Genomic DNA, 18984 nt, shown 5'->3' with positions numbered 1-18984 from the left:
GTATCCCCGGAAAATGGTTCGGAGATTTTATTGTTCGCTCGACGTTCTACTTTTCATCAAATTTTCCAAATAATCCTTCTGCTCCTCTGCCGTAATTCGCATTAGAAAATTGTGAAAATTTTAAGTAAAAGAATGCACAAGTCCCCTATGTAAATTAGTTTTTTTGATACCAACATTGAAAAATGATACTTTCGCCCCGCATATGAGGGGCGAAAGTAAAAAAATGCATCCCACGGGGAGAAAGTACTTAACGAAGAGCGAACGCAACTGAACGAACAGCGAAAGTGACTGACGTCACAGAAAATGAGAGAAATGAGTCGAGTTGTCAACAAAATCCGCTCATATTATGCAGAATACTTTGATCAAAATTGTAAAACACTGTGCGCCAGTGTTCTTATTGAAATTAGCATACAAAGTTGATACTTTTTGTTACTGAATGATTTGTTAGTTATATCTTAATTTTTGTGTGTGTTATTGTTGTGATGGCTAAATTATTAAATTTTTCATATACCAAGGGGCTGCCGCCCCCTGGACCCCCGCATTTTCTGGCTAAATGCCTTTTTTTTTTCAACATTTTGTTGCGATGTTTGCGATACGTATCAATTTTCAATGTTGGTATCAAAAAAAATAGTATGAACGACTCGGGGCAAAAGTAAAAAAATTCAACCTGTGCGATTAGAGCCCTTGCCTTCGGCGCGGGCTCCAACTCTCGCACACGGTTGAATTTTTTTACTTTCGCCCCTTGTCATTCAATGTACTATTTAGTGTTTTACTGTAATTCCTATGCACACGAAATAGTCTTTTCCATGCTAGATGCGTCGAAAACCGTACTTTTCATGTTTCAAGCACATAGATCCATTCATACTCTGTTATCACTTCGTTGTTTGCATATAGTAAATGAATACGGCGAATGTGGCGATGCATAAACATAGTTTTCCGTCAGGGAGTTGCGGGAATCGTACACAATTGCAGGGACTAAACTAAGGAACATCGCAGGTGGGAATTTTCCCACCTGCGCCCCTCTAATTCCCACCTGCGAATCCAGATCTGCCCACAAGAAAAATTACAATTATCTGACTTGAAATTGTCAAATGAATGTAATTTAGATGGAGATACATCTACAGAATCAAAGTATTTCGCATTTGTAGCTTTCACTTTCCTAAAAACTAAAAAAAAATGGAAAGAAAATAGGGTTGGCATGTAAAAAGTGACACTAAAGGAACTATAGGAACTAAATCACTCGAAAGGTCTTGGACTAGAACTACTTTCAGTTGAGTGGCGTATGAACTCCAAAATGGAGTTATTAACAAAAATGTGAATTTTGTTTCTCATTTATTTCTCTCTGGTAAAAACGTAAAAATCAGTAGAAATTCTCAAAAAATGTCTGTAAACATCCGAGATTTTTTCAGATTTTTTGGACCCCTATTTAACGATGAAAAAATTCAAAGATTTTTTTGCATATGCTAGACAAAAGTGCTACTACCGTTTTTGGTCACTTGATTTGTCTTCATGGAATGTGCCTACATTGTGTAATTTACTCAGATTTTTTAAAATGGCGGAACACACCGTAATTTAACGAAGAATATTTGAATAAATATTTTTACCTCTAAGTAGGGGTCTAAAAATTCTGCAAAAATAGCAAATGTTACAGACGTGTTACTTGAGAATTTTTTCAGTTACATCCATTGAGATATATAAATTATAGACAAAACTCACCATCATACCCACAAACTCACCACTATTGTGATTTTTAGGGCTGATATTCTACCAAAAACAAATTTTAGTCCAGTAAACCGATAATTATCTGCAATTTTCTGGAATTTGATTTTTAGGTCATATTGTGGACGCATTTTCCGCAGGTAAAAATACACCCCAAACATGACCGAAAAATTAAATTTCATAAAATTGCAGATTATTATCAGCTATGATCGGCAACTTGACTAGACTTTACATTTTGACATTTTGAATGATTTTGGATGAAAGACCCTAGACTTACGGTCAGTGGAATAATTCCCTTTTAATCGTAAAATATATTTACGTCAACGTCCTGAACGCATGATATTATTTTTGGATAAAAAATTGTTACTTTGGCGCCCAAGATTTTGTGTTTAGGCGCCCCTTCGAAAAGTTTCCCATCTGCACAGAAATCCTTATTTTAGTCCCTGCACAATTGGTCAATTCGAAATTGGGCGGCAAAAAATTGAAAAATTCAAAAAATTATTACCCTAAATTAATTCGAAGCAACCTGTTGCCTTTAAGTGAATCAGAGTTCAAAACAGGAGAAAAGGATTGCTTTTAGAATGATTGTAACTTTACACCTCAAGAAAGGCCAACACATTTTACTGGATACGTTGGTTGTTAAACGATACCATAATGACTATTAGCAAAATTGCTCAACCAAAATATTAGTTTTTGAAAATGTTTTGGTACGGTTGCACGTCGTACGGATTTGACAATCTTGCCAACGATCGGACTAAATGATTAGCCTTTGTGTAATGTTGTTTTAACAACTTTAACAACAGCTTGGAACTGCCATAATACCTTGTGTTAATCTTACTCTTAAACTTTGACATTGACATTTGTCTATTATAATTGTAACCATTTCCCGCAACTCCCTGTTGGCACAAACTATAATCCGACAACTTAATTTTCGTTCGCTGTAGCAATAATGGTTTGAAAGAATGATGACGGTTGTGTGTTCTTGATATCAAGACTTGACACCGCGAGCACCACCGGCACCGGCAGTGTAATCACTTTTTAAAGTTCAGAGTTCTTGGCGATTTTGCTATTCTTGGTTTTTCATGGAACAATAAAGTCAGCACCGCTTTTTCGCCTACAGCGGTTCCTTAAGACATAATTTCTTAAAAATCCACCAAGTTTTCGAGTGCAGAACCCGCTGTTTGATCATTCGATTTAATGGACTCCGTTCACGCTTTCAATGCGTCTTTATGTCTCAGCTAATCTGATAATTCGACGTACAACACGAATGAAACCAAAATACATAAAAACAATGCGATTTACACTCATTCCATAATCAAGATTTGCGTTTTTCTTGTTCGCTTAAACACATTCATCGCGCACACGTTATTCAATACATTAAAATTTCGCTTTCTTTGAAAATAAAAATTACATTGGCTTCCTCATTACCTCATAATCTTGCTTCATCAGTTCGGGTACAAGGTTCAATTAAGAAGTAGTCGCGTCGAGCTTTTGTTAAAAACGAAAAAAAAAAAAGAAAAAATCGGCTGCCAATATGTATAACATGCATCTCTCACTAATAAACACACGGCATGGGGACTGAATAAAACCGTAAATCTTGACCTATTTCACATAGATGGAGTTTCGATGAAGAAAGAATCGATGCTCTACCGAACCATATTGAGAAAAGCGTGGACCTTACGAACCAACGAAAACTTTAAGTGTTTTTGTGTGTTGTAAATTATGAATAGACAGAAAACATGAAGGGAACAACGAACAAATAGAAAAATAATTTTAATTGTTGTGTTTAGAAATCGTTTAAGCTCAGAAATAATTTGGTTAAAAGTAAAATGATAAAATGGCCCAAGCACAAGATACATACGTAATAAATCACTGTGTGGTGTGGTATGAATTTATCGCTGTTCTGTTCAAGGTATATTTAACGGACAAAGACATCTCGAAAACATCTAATAAGAAAAATACAATTTAAAAACATAGACCTTGCAGGCGGCACACAACCCGCACGAAAACAGTTCAATGCGCAGTCGAAGTGAAATATTTTCACATATTTCACTAAGTTTCACTGATTTTACTTAGTTCCCTAAATTTCACTAACTTTTCTAAGTTTCACTAATTTCACTAAGTTTCGCTCATTTCACTAAATTTCGCTAAGTTTCACTAATTTCGCTAAGTTTCACTAATTTCGCTAAGTTTCACTAATTTCGCTAAGTTTCACATGTTAATTAAAATTTTGTGAAGTTTTGGTAGATTTATTGAAATTTTGATGTAGACACAGAATTTCTACCAAGAATAAACGGTTTATGAAAAAAGCCTAACGAAGTGTCTTAAATTAGATAGATTTAAGTGAAATTCAGTTTCTCAGTTTCTTTAAATTTTACCAAAGTCTGTCTAAAATGTGGTCTGTCCCCGACTAAAGTCAAAGTAGTTTTTAATTGACTTCTGATCCTTCCGTATTTGTGCAGACATTATTATTTCGGCTAGCCTTTCCTCTTTTCTCCAAATGATACATCGTTCGATCCGTGTTTTATGTTTGACAGCTGTCAAGTCCTATTTACTGCTCGAAGTGCGACATCCATTGAAAACTACTATTTTTAAGATATTCAGCGCCATTTTGTTGGGAGTCTAAATTTGACGCTATTACCGGGTTCCGGTCATCGTTTCACTGATGAAGGTCTATTAGTTTGGTACCTATCTGTAAATGTAATACTCCCGTGTACCTTGTACCAGACTAAAAACATTACACAAAACGAAAAAATTCTCAAAACAATGAACCGATCGGTTTTTTTTCTCGTTTTCAAACATCACATTTGTCTACATACTTGACCTACGTTCGAAAAGAAATGGGAACTCAAGCTGAGAAACATGACTTTTTTCCGATTACGTTTTTCTTCTTCTATTTTTAATAATCTTATCGTGCTTCGCATGCCATTTTCGGATAAATCAGAGAAAGTGTTTGTCAAAAAAATTGTTATCGATATATTCATACACCAACATCAATCGATTTGTTATTGATGTTATGAATTGAAGTGAGTGCAGACCGAATTTCTTTATTTGTTCGATTCTGTTCGTTAAATTGCGTTAATTTGTTTGCTGTAAATTGAACGCTTTTAAAGTTTCTCTGTTGTTCGGTCATTGTAAATGTTTCTGTTTCGATACCGCACGTCTAAACACTCATTTTGGCGCTTTCTAAGTATGTAAAGACTAACGTTTTTCTTTGTCGTTTTGTGTGGACTCATGGCTTGTCACTCAATGTTCCTTCATACCTCGAATGGTTGTTTAAACCTTTCATCTGCCGTGAGACTCTTTCCGTACTAATCGCAGCAAAATATGAAAGATTAGGAAGATTTCCTAATCGGAGGGCAACTCAGTGAGAAGAAAATCCTAATATAGTTCAGGTAAACAGTTTCAAGTAAACAGGATATCTCAACCTGATATTGTCAGGCATTAAACTCAGCAAAAAAAGAAATGGTTTAGTATGGTGCTGTGATTAAAGATCGAATAATGTCAGAAGAAAGCTTATTACCCGAATAATTTAAGGCGTGATCAATAATCACACACAAACGTAGACATTTCCATTTCAAAAATTCGAGACGGACGTTATATCGGTTTCTTGTTGAGTAATAGTCTTTTTTTAGTTTTCTGCTACAGCTCCAACAAGAATCAGCTGGGATTAGGGCCTATACCGCATCTATTTTCTTTCAATCGGAACTCATACCGTCCCAAACAACATTCTGGAAATCCGGAACCAACTGAAAGTTTTACACATTTCCGGGTGATAAATGAAAGTTTGCGCAACAGATCTTTGCTCTGAATTGGGAAATCTGTTTCAGTTTTATTTTATCAGAACTCCCGGCAGGCATTTAGGGGCCGTTCATAAATTACGTAACGCTAGAGGGGGGAGGGGGGGGTATGAGGCAAGCGTTACGGTTCTAACAAAATTGGGTCAAACTTGACCCTTTCAGCGTTACAGACCCGGGGGGGGGGGTCTGAAAAATGTTGATTTTTGCGTTACGTAATTTATGAACGGCCCCTTACGTAATTCATCGAAAGGATCGTCAAGATTTTTCGAAACAATGTTAAAATCAAACTCTTGACGGCTGGTGACGGCGGTCTACCCAGTATACCATCGATTGTTCTATTTTGTACAATTTACCGTGCGAATCAAATAATTTGACTCATTTTCCAGAAAATGAGAGTCGTGCATCAGATTAATAAAACAAAAACAAAAAAAACTATTTTGTTATCTAAGTTTGACATATCATATAGAGGAGAAACGAACGAATGAATAATAAATCGCAAACACCATTTCATCTGCACATCGAAAATAACATTCACCTCCTATGATTCGCAAACACCGCGAAATTAATTTCCGTTTTTTTACGCGATTTATATTTGAGCGAAAAACGCATCACGACAAATATTTTCGGATTTTCTGTGAAATACAAATATAACAACGAAACAGGCATGTTAGCCGCCGATTTGATGCCGCCACGTCGGTTTTTACCGGAAGAAAGTTTGTGTTTCAGTCAATACATACGATGGATGCTGGTCTCTATAAAATCCAGCTAGAATACGATTTTCTTAACATTTGCGTCACAATACTTCAATAGTAAAATGCTGTTTGAAAACTACGGCTCAAATGTAATAGATTTTTGTAGAATTCTATTACATTTCTAGTACATTTCGTCCTCAATTACTGATATCAGCGCTCTATTGTTTTATGAACCAACTTCACATCGATGACATTTCATGGATATTTGCCGGAGCGAAGTTATTTCACAACAAAAAAGAGCGGAAAGAAGGAAGTTCTGAAAAAAAAAGTTGTGGCTCCGAGGCCATCCGAGGTTTCCTATGCCTCGGATGAAATATCGCGATTCGACTAAATCTAAATTTAAAAAAAAAAACTCAATTTTTACATCAGTCGAATGCAATCAGTCAGCCGCCTTATTTTTTTCTCAGCTAACGGGCCTGCTATGAACTTACAGTTTTCTGTATAAAATGTAAATTTAATGTTGGAGAAAATGGATTCTCGAATTATTATTGGATTAAATATGAGAAAACACTGTGTGTGCTAATCGAAAGATATAAAAATTAATATCGAGTCACGTTGAACCTACGGCGATGACAACTTCAAAAGAAACGCGTGTGTTTTCCTTTTGCATTTCGGTTAAAAATGAAATGAAAAACTAACCTTTTGTGAATTTTATTTGCAAAAAAAAAAAACATTAAATTCGCTCTCTCAGAATAAAATTTAAATTACCAGCCGTAATATGCACTCGGAGGATGTATATATTTGTATATATATATATATGTTGTACGCGATAGTGCCGTTGGTTGTTTTCGGTCGTGTTTATATTGTTCTATGATTATTGTGATAAGCAAATTGTGGAACGAAAATCATTTATTTTTCGAAGCCATTTCACAGAATACACAAATAGACCATGATGCTTGGGTAATATCGTCTTGACATGACGTTCGGTTTCGGAATCAATTATGTTGGCTAATCGCTGCTATAATTTCGATGTAAAATTTGTTTGCAGAATCCATAAGCATCGATTAGGATAAGCTTGTGGATTCGACAGAAAACGGAACCTAGCAAAGAGGTGACAATTTAATTAAATTTGACGTTGAATCGATTGAGTATTTTGCATTTCTAATGTATAGTTTCCACTTAAAAATAGCACTCCGTTTAGCCTCCGTCTACATGACAGTTGTAAAATAGAACAAAGAAACTGTCACGCAAACGGAGTGGAAATTGAATTTATTTCAATTTTTTACTCCGTTTACGTGACAGTTTCTTTGTTCTATTTTACAACTGTCATGTAGACGGAGGCTAAACGGAGTGCTATTTCTAAGTGGAAACTCGGTGTGTTTGGGACTAAACCTACCTTGCCCATTTCCTTTCAATATACTCATTGAAGAGTATAACTCATTTATGCAATAGAAACTATTCGCTAATCCGTTAAAAGGTGACATAGACAGGGATTATTTTAATGGATTTTAATGCTGAAAAAAATCGAAAAAAAATCTGATTTCTTTCGGAATATTTTCCGAATTATTGGAAATTCTGCGGTTTTTCAGCTGATGCACGCATCTAATCAAAACTGTTTATACCACTACTCTACTACGCGCGTGCGTGCAGCAGCCTCTACCAAGAAACAGTTTTAATTCATGCTGAAATTTCACTGCCTCTGACTATAAGCCCTAGACATTAATACTAAATTTAACGTTGAGAACACACTGTCTAACGTAATTGTATTATATGCAAATATTAGTAATTTATGCAACAAGTTGAGAAATGTTTTTTTGTCACTTTTTATCAAGCGAGCGAAGCGAGTTCGATATTTACATCGTGTGACAAAAACGCACAATTACCCAACTGTCCAGGTACTGATAGCTACTGTCTTCAACCATTGTTCGAAAATAACAGAAAGATTTTTCAGCCAAAGGCCGGAAATTTTGATGAGCACCTGGCGATCCCCAGCCGTTCATTTTAATTTTATGCTGACGTTAATAAAACAGATTAGCGAGTGTTATCGGCTGCATATTTTAGTTCAGTTAGCAGTCCTTACTCTCAATTAATATTTTTTTCTGTACAAAAAACATTTTCCTTCAATTCCCCATAGAAGTTGTCCGATCTCTACTCATTTAAAAATTTACTGTCTGCATCATGTACCGTAGAAAATGTTGTTGTTCTAGCAACTTTTTTTTACTTCAACTTGCAATTTTATGTAAAATTATCGAGAAAATTATTATTTATTACAAGAGCTAATTACTCATGACAAACGACCCCGATTATCATTGTTATGAAACATGCACGCTGTAATTTTGCATTTTCCGTAATTAAAATTATTTTAATTAAATTGATTGCGGATCGAAAGTAAAGTGAATGACTTCGGGGAATTTGTGACAACAAAACACTCCAAGAACTAAATTCCATATACTCGGTGGTCGTTCATAAACTACGCTACGCTAGAGAGGAGTCTTGTTTTTTTCGATACAGAGTGTGATAGGGATGAGGAGGCGTCGGTCTCAGATGGATCGGATTTATAATTTTCAGCGACCCTGACAGACTTAAACGAAATTCAAGTACAGAATAAAGAAGTGTAAAAATACACGAGCGGAGCGAGCGAAATTATTTCAAAACCTATTGCCGTTGTGAAACTTTCTTTCACAGAATAGTAACATTGTCTGAGCAAATAGTAGAATACTCCGCCCCGTTTGTCTAAGTCAATCTAGAATTAGCCAAACACATCCAACAACATTTTGACGAGTAATTATTTCGCGAAAATTTCGTTCGCAGACAAGAGGATTGCCATTAGAAACATTACAATCAAATTTCATTCACTGAACTCGATAATAGACGTTACGTCAAGCCGAAAAGTGACTACAATCATAATGAAAAGAGTCTGAAGCAACAGTTGTGAACTGTAGAAAAACGATTATTTAATTGAATTTTGAGAGTAAAGGCACTTTTACAATGTCGTGCAGTTACCATTCCAGTGGTTCGGAGCTGTTTAATGCATCCGTTGTGGAAGCGCAATATGGTTGTGCTTTATTGTTGTGCGATTTCTATTTGAGCGGAAAAAAAAATGTTTTTTTTTTTCCTTCCATCCAACGGTGGCATTCATACCTTCATTTTCATTTAAATAATGCTCGTATCTCTATCGCTTTTCACAATATATTCATTCCAGCCAAAAGAGGTTGTTTTGTCTGTCGTGAAAACGAAAACTCACTTACCGGATTAAGGTTTTTTTTTCTTCTTTTCAAATACAATGAAAGTCACGAAAATTGTATAATTTTTTGACATATTTATGCGCAAAAACCAACTTATGTTAATTTTTATTGACTTTAAATTCAAATTCATTTGCCTTTTGGACGTTTTCAGAATAGGGAATTCGTGTTCAATGTTTTCGTAGACAAAATCAGAATTGGATATTATGTCTCTATAAACTTACAGTATTTTTCTAATAATATTGTAACCGCAACGGTTGCATCTGTATGTTCGTTCATGCAGCTTTTTAACTATATTTTAATTTCGATAACATCTTAGCGCCATACACCATTTGAACATGTCTGGGGCATGGACCACAGTATTATGATCAACATAATGATTGTTGTTCAAATGTAAATTCAGCATAAAAAGTAGACTCAAAACAAAAGACATCAGAACGTTTACAGTGTTTGATACGACTAAGCCCCGTACGACCCATTAAAAAAATTGCACACAGCGCAAACGACCATAATACCGAAGTCCAGAAGAGAACCCCAAAAAAATCTGAAAAAGTCATCAAAATGATGAAACTCTAGAACTAGGAAGATGGTGGACCATATAGGGTGCTGGAATTTTGGGAAGCAAGATGTTGTCACCGAAATAATCCCAAAGGTCCAGAAGGGACCCATTAAAACCCTCATAAATTTTTCAAATTCCTTGAACTCTTGAACGGGAACGATGCCACCCGAGGGACCATGTGCTAGAGTCTTGGGAACCAACATGTTATTGCCTCAATAATACTAAATGTCCAGAAAGGAACTCAAAAAAACGTCAGAAATCTTTTAAAATTCTAAACCTTGACCAACCTCATTAACCTCATATGTAAAATCGCGTAGGTTCAGTCGCTGTGGATGAAATCGTTGTCGTTCGTATTGTCAAAGTTCGGCTTACCTTACAAGAAACTTCATGGGTACCCAAATGATTGACTTTATTGTCAAACAAGAGCAGTGTGTCTGCTCATTTCCACTGGATATGTTATGTTATGGTCTCTGTGAATGATTTGATTTTTGACATTTCAAATAACCTTCGATTTGATCTGTAGGTTTTCCTGACAAAGCTTCTGAGAGACAAAGTTTGCTGAGGTAATGGTCAATACGATAGAATATTGACCTGCGTTATTTGGACCAAAAACAGTCGAAAAATGAAACTATTAGCGCCACCCAATCCTGACATTTATTATGACCTTTCCTTGCTCTATGGGTCTAAAACTACTTCTGAGCTTCTATCTCTTCACATAGGCTCTCACAATTGTACTAATTTCTGCGGAATATTTCGGAAATACAAATAGCAATTCTCTAGAAATTGTAAAGCTCGTAAGAGGTTGACTCGGACCTGCAATTTTAAAAACAGGAACCTTAGATAAGCCCTGTTTCATTCGAGCCAATGAGATGAAAACCACACAGAAGTATCATGAAGAGTTACAGAGACTCTTTAACTCTTACAAATGCCTTCACAGCTACAGTTAGAAAATGAGTTCTATGTTCCAGAGCATATTAGTTTCCATCAAAAATTTTCAGGTAACCTCTTAGTTGTCAAGTTCAGTCAGGTAATCCTGTTCCTAGCATTAAAATTAAAATAAAGTTCTGAGAATCTGATGGACAATCCGTCACAATTTTTGGCACTCTTCACCTCATATTTCGTTTGTTTTTTTGACGAGACTCCAAATTACAACCAAAGTCGAGGATTTTCTTAGCATCCTGTTCGTGCTCCCAACATTACATTAATTTGCATATGTACTACATGCGTCACAAGTTGATCCAATTATGGTTTATCGCTACTCTAACTACATACGGGACAGTAATGAAGCCATATTTTCCGTGTTACCATACTAATTAACATCATAAGTTATTTATGGCTTGACACAATGTTCGTTTTAATATGAAATTGTTGCTTGAACGTTAGAGGATTGTTGGGATTACATTAATTTTTAGTTAAATCATAAATAAATGAAAATAAACTCTTCGCAGCAATATAGCAAATATGATGTGCAGAGTAGTGAATGTATAACCATCATAGCTCCGTTGTCAGTTTTTTTTTCATTAAAAATGTGTCGTGTGTGCCGCGCGATGAATGTATTCATAATAAATATTTCGAAAGAATGAGCGGAAGAGGATGTTTTGTGTATGATGCGATAATTGTATATTTAACACTCACCAGTTACCAGTGGGAAATGCAGTCTCTGTGTAAGAATTATGTGCACATTGGTTTCGTTTCTTGATGATTTGTTCTTTTTCTTCGTTTCTTTTTTATCTATTCGCGGCTGTGATAGCTTAAATAAACAGCGCTACAATTTAGGTGTGCCTTTAGCAAACTTTATTGATTGTGGGACATCTACGATCTACCTTCGTTCTCATGAGTAATAGGGTTTAAGTTTCAAGCTTAAATTACTTAAATGTTTATTAAAAGCTTCATTCTTAAACTGCAGCTCCCAGAGAAATACTAGCTATCGGCAAATTCGAGATAAAAGTGAAAAGTCACTTTTTTGTGTGATCGGCTTCGCCTCGGATTGACAAACTTCACCCGAAAACTGGACTTTTCAACTATGTATCCCTTGTATACCTTGTCATGTAAATAATTATTAATTTTGATTTTTTTTTCATTACAGGTTCGTGATTTGGTCGAAAAATGCACGTGTCCATCTCAATTCCCAATGGTCCGTGTATCGGAAGGAAAATACAGAATTGGTGACACAAAAGTTTTAATATTCGTTCGGGTAAGTTAACAAAAAAATAAATTTTGATGAAATGTGAGATCTTTCTTGATGGAATTTGATAGGGATGGTACCAATTGTTTTCCACTTTCCCAATCAGAACCTCTGTTTTTAGTCTGTGAGCACACAGGACGTAATTTCAGAAACTTATTTTCTGCCCTTTTATTTCTCAAGATCGACAAGTTTCCGAAACGTTCCATCGCCATCAGTCGAAGGATAGTTAGTTTCAAGGGGAACTAGTTGTTTACATAACAAGGGATAAAAAGTTGAAAAGTAGGGTTTTCGTGTGATCCGAGGCAAAGCCGAGGTCAATAACACACGAAAACGAGAATTTGTAACTTTTATCCCGAGTTTTGTAATGTATTTTACATGCTGTGAACTCTCAACCCAATTCTAAGTTTCCCTAGTGATGTGATTCGCCACTTTCGTCTCGGTGGAAAACAAAAGCATGTAAAATGAATGTTACCGTTACGGTAATTCGTCCTTGGAATTACTGTACTCTTTACCGCAAATAAAATTGCTTTGTATAAGTAACTTCGACTCAGACCAATTCATAAATTGTCTCAGATTTGTCCGAAACACTCAAAACAAATATTGAAATGTAAATGAGAACTCGACTATTTTACTTCCACATCAAAGCCCATAAATTATTCTCAGATATACCGTGTTTCAAGCAAACAATTCACCTATCCATATCTTATCACATACCCAGTTATTAAAAACGTATACACAGTGAGAGAGCGAGATAGAGGAGGTGCATTAAGCATAAATTATTTCTAATAGAATGTGTGACATTTTAGGCCTACGAAACAAGATCGCTCACACAAAGAAAATATGCATAGCGCCAGTGTTCGACCTATTTTTGCTGCGTTTTTTTTGTTGTCGAGCATTTTATTATTATTATTTTTCTTTATAAAAACTAATAAAATCTCACAAATGGTCCAAATATTGTAATGCGAGTAATATAAAGGTGGATTTTTCGATGCCAGGGCCGTAGCTATCGCATTACTTTTCGGGCAATTTAACGATTGAATCCGATATCGGTACCATAGCAATTTTACATTTTTTTTGATGGACCGATTTCGTGATAACAGATGACAGCTGATTTTCTCTAATTTCTTTTGTTTGGCCGATTTGGCTATCTGATCTATTACTTCATTTGATCAAAGATTTTCATAGATTGATTTCATAAATCTTTTACTTCATTTGTTTTGAACATGCGTTTTGCTATATAAAAGCTCATTAAGCAAAGCTTGTGTATTATTGCTGTTGTTGTCGATAACAGATGACACTATTGAACAGTGAGATTTTTTGTTCCGACATTTCTGAACATTTCGACACTAAAAAATCTACTATTGAAATTTTGAAATGCCTATTTGTCGCTGCTGGAGAGCTCTACACTTTTTCGGCTCAAATCGACTGACTGAAATTTTCGATATGATTGATGATGAATCTTCTACTTCTTTTGATAGACGCATTTTCAACCAATGCTTTTGCTTCGTTAGTTTTATCTAAGAATGTTTAATATGATGCTAGTCTAAAAGTTCTTTAGAATTCCGAAAAATTCTTAGAGATTACTGCGAATTCCTAAATTCGCAAAAAAAAAATTTTTAATTCCTAAAAAATCTTAAAAATTCTTAAAAAGTTCCTACAAATCGTTAAGAGTTCCGAAAAAATCCCGAATAACACGTAAAAATATCACATCCACCCATCACAATTACAAAGCTACGGCCCCGTTCCACGGTTATTTGAGAATAGCATTTGAATTACATACCAATCAACCATATTCGTTATTACAGAAACAATGTTCGCGCGCTTGTATCGTGTGCGTTTTAGGTTTCAAAGTTGTTCCGTTTGTTGTGTCAAAGACATTGCATTGTTGTTTTTTGGTTGTTTATTTTTGCTTCTTTGAACTCTCTTTTGACGCAACTTATTCGATTATGCACATAAATAAATAAATTTGTTACATATGCAAATTATTGCATAACTTATATGGCGCTGTACAGTACACCCAAAGCCGTATACGTACAAACGAAATATAAATGATAAACGTAGAGCATATAATATTGGGAATGAGATTAAAAATTCTAGATCCAAGCGAATGGGTTAGTCATACCGACACATTAATCCAATTGATTAAAATAAATTATATTTCGTTTCGGTCACCTGAATTTTAGGTATTGCACGGTTAATTGTACAGCAGTGCCTGGAGCAAATTAAATGCAGGTCACAATATTCAGAGTTCTGATACATAGCGAAACAATTGAGGTAAAATGTGGTATGCTCTTGTTGACTCTGCAAATAAATACACATCCAACTGCCGCAATCTTACGCCTTTCCTGGATGCAATAACAGATACTGATTCAATTCACAAGATACTAAAGCGACAATCGGTAATCATTGTTCATGCTTGTGTGATTCGTTAGTGTGTGCTAGGTTCCATGGGTTAAATTTCGCACAAACATTTCACACGGCCTTTATGTCCTTGTCAATAAATCATGAAAGTTAGGTGCAGAACGCGACAATGGTCCAATTAAAACGAGTTTCGTAATATTACTCTTCTGCAAGCGGCAAAAGAGCATCAAACTCCACTTGTAGAGTCACAAATTCTACTTGTACAGTTACATTCTACACAATTAGAGTTACAAACACAAACTCCACTTGTACTTGGTCAAAAACGCCACTTGCACTTGTAGAATCACAAACTCCACTTGCACTTGTAGAATCACAAACTCCACTTGTACTTGCAGAATCACAAACTCCACTTGTACTTGTAGAGTCACAAACTCCACTCGTACTTGTAGAATCACAAACTCCACTTGTACTTGTAGAGTCACAAACTCCACTTGTACTTATAGAGTCACAAACTCCACTTGTACTTATAGAGTCACAAACGCCACTTGTACTTGTAGAGTCACAAAGTCCACTTGTACATGTAGAGTCACAAAGTCCACTTGTACTTGTAGAGTCACAAAGTCCACTTGTACATGTAGAGTCACAAACTACACTTGTACTTGTAGAATCACAAACTCCACTTCTACTTGTAGAATCACAAACTCCACTTGAACTTGTAGAATCACAAACTCCACTTGTACTTGTAGAATCACAAACTCAGAGTCACTAACTCCACTAGTAGAGTTACAAACTCATTAGAATTACAAAACCGTTCTCTAGAGCTACAACTTCAGGTAGAGTTATAACTTCTAGAAAGTTATTACTTGCTCTCGACTTTTGCTCGAAATTCGTACCTTCTGCCATGTTGTTTGCTTCGATCAATTTTAATATAACGTTTGTCACATCATCACCATCACACATGACGATGACCCATCCGATTATTTGCTAAGATTCCTGTGCAATCAGATAATTTTTATGGCTACAAAATGCCGTTGCTTAATAGCTTTTCGCGATTATTAAAGTGAAATCTTTATCTGGCTATTGTTATGCTTCTCGTTAACATTCTAACGATGATCATGTTGCGATATTTATCTTACGTTACGTTCGGTTCACGTTTATCGTTCATGTGCGCGCAATATTTATCTCTGGGTTGAGCATAATGTACCACAGAAAATCAATTAATTTTTTTTTTGTTGAAAAAAATGAACGTCAGTCATTCAGTCAGTTTAGATTCCTTGCTGTTAAACACAAAATTGTGTTTACACAACTGGCGGATAATGCACGTTAAAACCATAATAAAAATCGATCATGTACATAAATTGCACAAATTAATGCATCTCTGGCTCGTTTTCAACGGGAGACAAAAACACGGAATTCTCATTAATGTGTACACAGCACGTCTAATAATCAATTAACCACAATTTCACCGACGCCTGGCTTACATATGTGAGTAAAGTTTTTAAAAAAATGTTTCGGTAAATATCATTGCTGGGTACAATACTGTGCTCATTGGCTAAATTGGCTAATGCATTTCTGCATGCGCTCAAGAGTAACAAGAGAAAAATAAACGTTCAACCATTTGCAGACAATTCAAATAAAATGTTTCGCATTTTACATTTTGACTCGCTAATTTTACCTAATTAAACAAGGAGCTGGACAGCAAATGGCATTTTAAAGTTAATGAGATTATCTCGGGTAATAATGTAAATGACAGTCATTAACAAAGCTCTTGTGGCTTTATTTAAGTTTTTTGTTTTGTTTGTTTAGCTGTTGCTGTTGGTTTTGACTTTATTTTGTTCAATTGGATTGAGGTTGCGAACCATTTTCTTATTTCCCTTTATTTTAGTGATCGATCTGCTTTTGTTCTAACTGCGACGATTGGGTCTAATAAGCAGACATACAAACTCTAAAGGACGAATTTCACTGCAGGTTCCTATTTAACATCGTTGACCAGCAGTTAAGTTTGTTCGGTTTAAAATTAAAATTTGAGCATCTGTGGAAGTAGGAGCAACAATTTATTTTTGGTAGGATTTTCTATTTTAATAATTTTTGTCATTGCGATCAATTTTCAAGGATAATCGCTCATGTGGCAGATGACAAAATCATGACTATTTTTGATGCATTTCTATTGTGGGTATTTTAACTCCTACAGGGAAGCCAAGGCCTGTCGTGATAATCTTCAAAAGTTGTAACTCTCCACTCGAAGTGACTGTATTTGAGTAGGGACTCTCGACAAGGTACTGACCTTTCACATGTTCTTTCCAAAATCTGCTTCCCATTCGCATTGCATATTGAGTATTCAATTTTTGTGAAGTTAAATTGTTTCAACTGAGTATCACGCTAAGCCCGACCTTTCAGATCTCAGTGCCCTTTGACATCTTACCGCCTTTTTTAAACGAACTAGAGCCAAACGTTAAATTTTGGTCCACTACTGTGATCTAAAAAAATTTACCTGAGGGAGAATTATCCATTGAATTTCGGAAATGGATCTCTAAGTCCCCAGAAATGGGACCTCCTTGCAGAAGGTCCCTAGTTCACAAAAAACCTTACAAATGTCTTTGCTAATAAGAGCGGCATTACCTTGTTTTTGGAGAGGATGGATTTGTGTGCCATTACTTTTGTGAGCCCTTCCGAAATTGTGTTGTTTTCCACAAAACAAATTCCACGAAGCTGAAATGGCACCATAACTAGCTCCGAAAAATTGAAATTGTTATATAGATGTACTGCACACAGTGTGTATGATAGTGAATATAAGGCGCCAGTCACCGCGCCGCCCTAGATTCTAAATAACATAATATATTCAACCTATATGGTTGCATTAGGTTTTCCCAACATAGCGTAATATATGCGAACATAGCGAAATAACGACAAAACCAAAATGCTTCTCAAATGCATGTATTGCGGTTATTTCAAATAACTTATTTGTTTTCTTATAATGTCGTGATATACGACACCGTCATGCTTGGTCTAGTTTTGGGAAGGAAAATATTTTGTTCCTTCCTTCGATGGGACAAATTTTATGACAATTTAAGTTAGTGAAGGGCAAGACATTAGGTTTTATGACACATTTCGCTTTCAACTTAAACAAGATTAATGAAATCGGCTTTGTCAGTTTCAATTTTTGATATTATTCAAAACGAAAGGTTGTGCTCAACATTCAATTCGAATTCAGAAAGTGTGAATTTATGCAACTATTCAGTGTTACAACGATCCCAGGCAGTATTGATTTCACAATGAGCAATTACGTGCTAAGACCAAATAATAACCTCCATTCCTACAACCGGACACGCTCGTCGGGCACTTGGCTAAGTGGTCCAGATTTATGATTTTAATTGAACACGCATTTTGAGGTAACTAGGCTCCACATAACTCAAGCAAGCAAGAAAAGCTTGACTGACACATCTTCGATAGCCTTTGTAATCGACCATTGTAATCGACCAATGGCTTCCAGGTAAAATAAAGTTTTGTATCATTGGTCGATTACAAACTCCTTTACACTAGTCTAACTAAATGCGTTGATTATGGACGAAATTAGGCGTGACTCCAGCTGGAATCCTTGAGTTCTAGATGTGTGATTGAAGTATATTGGGTTCAAGGTGCAATTATTGTGACGAAATTTGAAGGCTTTTTGAAGAAAAAGAATTGAGACACGAGACTCGAAGACATTTGCAGTACTTTAACCTCAAAATAAGTTGCAAATTAAAGCAACTTTAAGTGCAATTGAAACTTAAACTTTACATCTCATGTGACTCTTGCATACCACAATAATCCACTGAAAATCAAAATTGTAATAAAATGCTAATTCGACAAAAATTTCTATATTTTCCAGATATTACGATCCCATGTGATGGTACGCGTCGGCGGTGGTTGGGACACACTATCCCACTATTTAGACAAACATGACCCGTGCCGATGCAGAGCATCACATCGATCATCTGTAGCAGCACGATTGATAACACGCACGAATCAGGCCACCAATGGCATCGAATTGCACAAAGCTCAGGTGTTCTATGAACGGTAAGCTCAATTCACAAATTTTTGTCAGACCGAATGTTAGAAGATCTTGGTGAAAGAACGTTTAAGCAGAATCTAGCTGATCACATATTCAGATCGGTAGACTCTGAAATTACCAGAAAAATGTCTCAATTTAGGAAAAGCATTCAGTTTCGAGGAATAGTACATTACTGCCTTGCTGGGACGTTTTTTGTTGAGGGGTTAGGGAAGGCTTTATTTCGAGCTGAAGACGAGGAATATACCCGACACGTCGAAACAAAAAAAAAAAAACAAAATCGCGGCAAGGCAGTAGCGTATTCTGTCCGCAAGCAATCAAAGAATCTTTTCATGTCATAGTGCGACTGTACAACATTGGACCGTACTACAAAATACA

At 35.8% G+C, this 18984-nt stretch overlaps 1 protein-coding gene across 1 annotated transcript in view; it reads left to right on the top strand.

The window, feature by feature from the left end:
- Window positions 1-18984, top strand: part of LOC119074403 (GAS2-like protein pickled eggs) — a 100664-nt gene that overhangs the window by 73415 nt on the left and 8265 nt on the right. The window contains exons 7-8 of the mRNA XM_037180525.1: window positions 12099-12206; window positions 18427-18614. Coding sequence (XP_037036420.1) covers window positions 12099-12206; window positions 18427-18614 — 296 coding nt within the window. The remainder of the gene's footprint in view (window positions 1-12098; window positions 12207-18426; window positions 18615-18984) is intronic.

Source organism: Bradysia coprophila, unplaced genomic scaffold (assembly GCF_014529535.1).
Source record: "Bradysia coprophila strain Holo2 unplaced genomic scaffold, BU_Bcop_v1 contig_151, whole genome shotgun sequence".
NCBI lineage: Eukaryota > Metazoa > Arthropoda > Insecta > Diptera > Sciaridae > Bradysia > Bradysia coprophila.
Note: the sequence above shows the minus strand (reverse complement) of the source record. Positions and strands in the feature narration are given on the sequence as shown.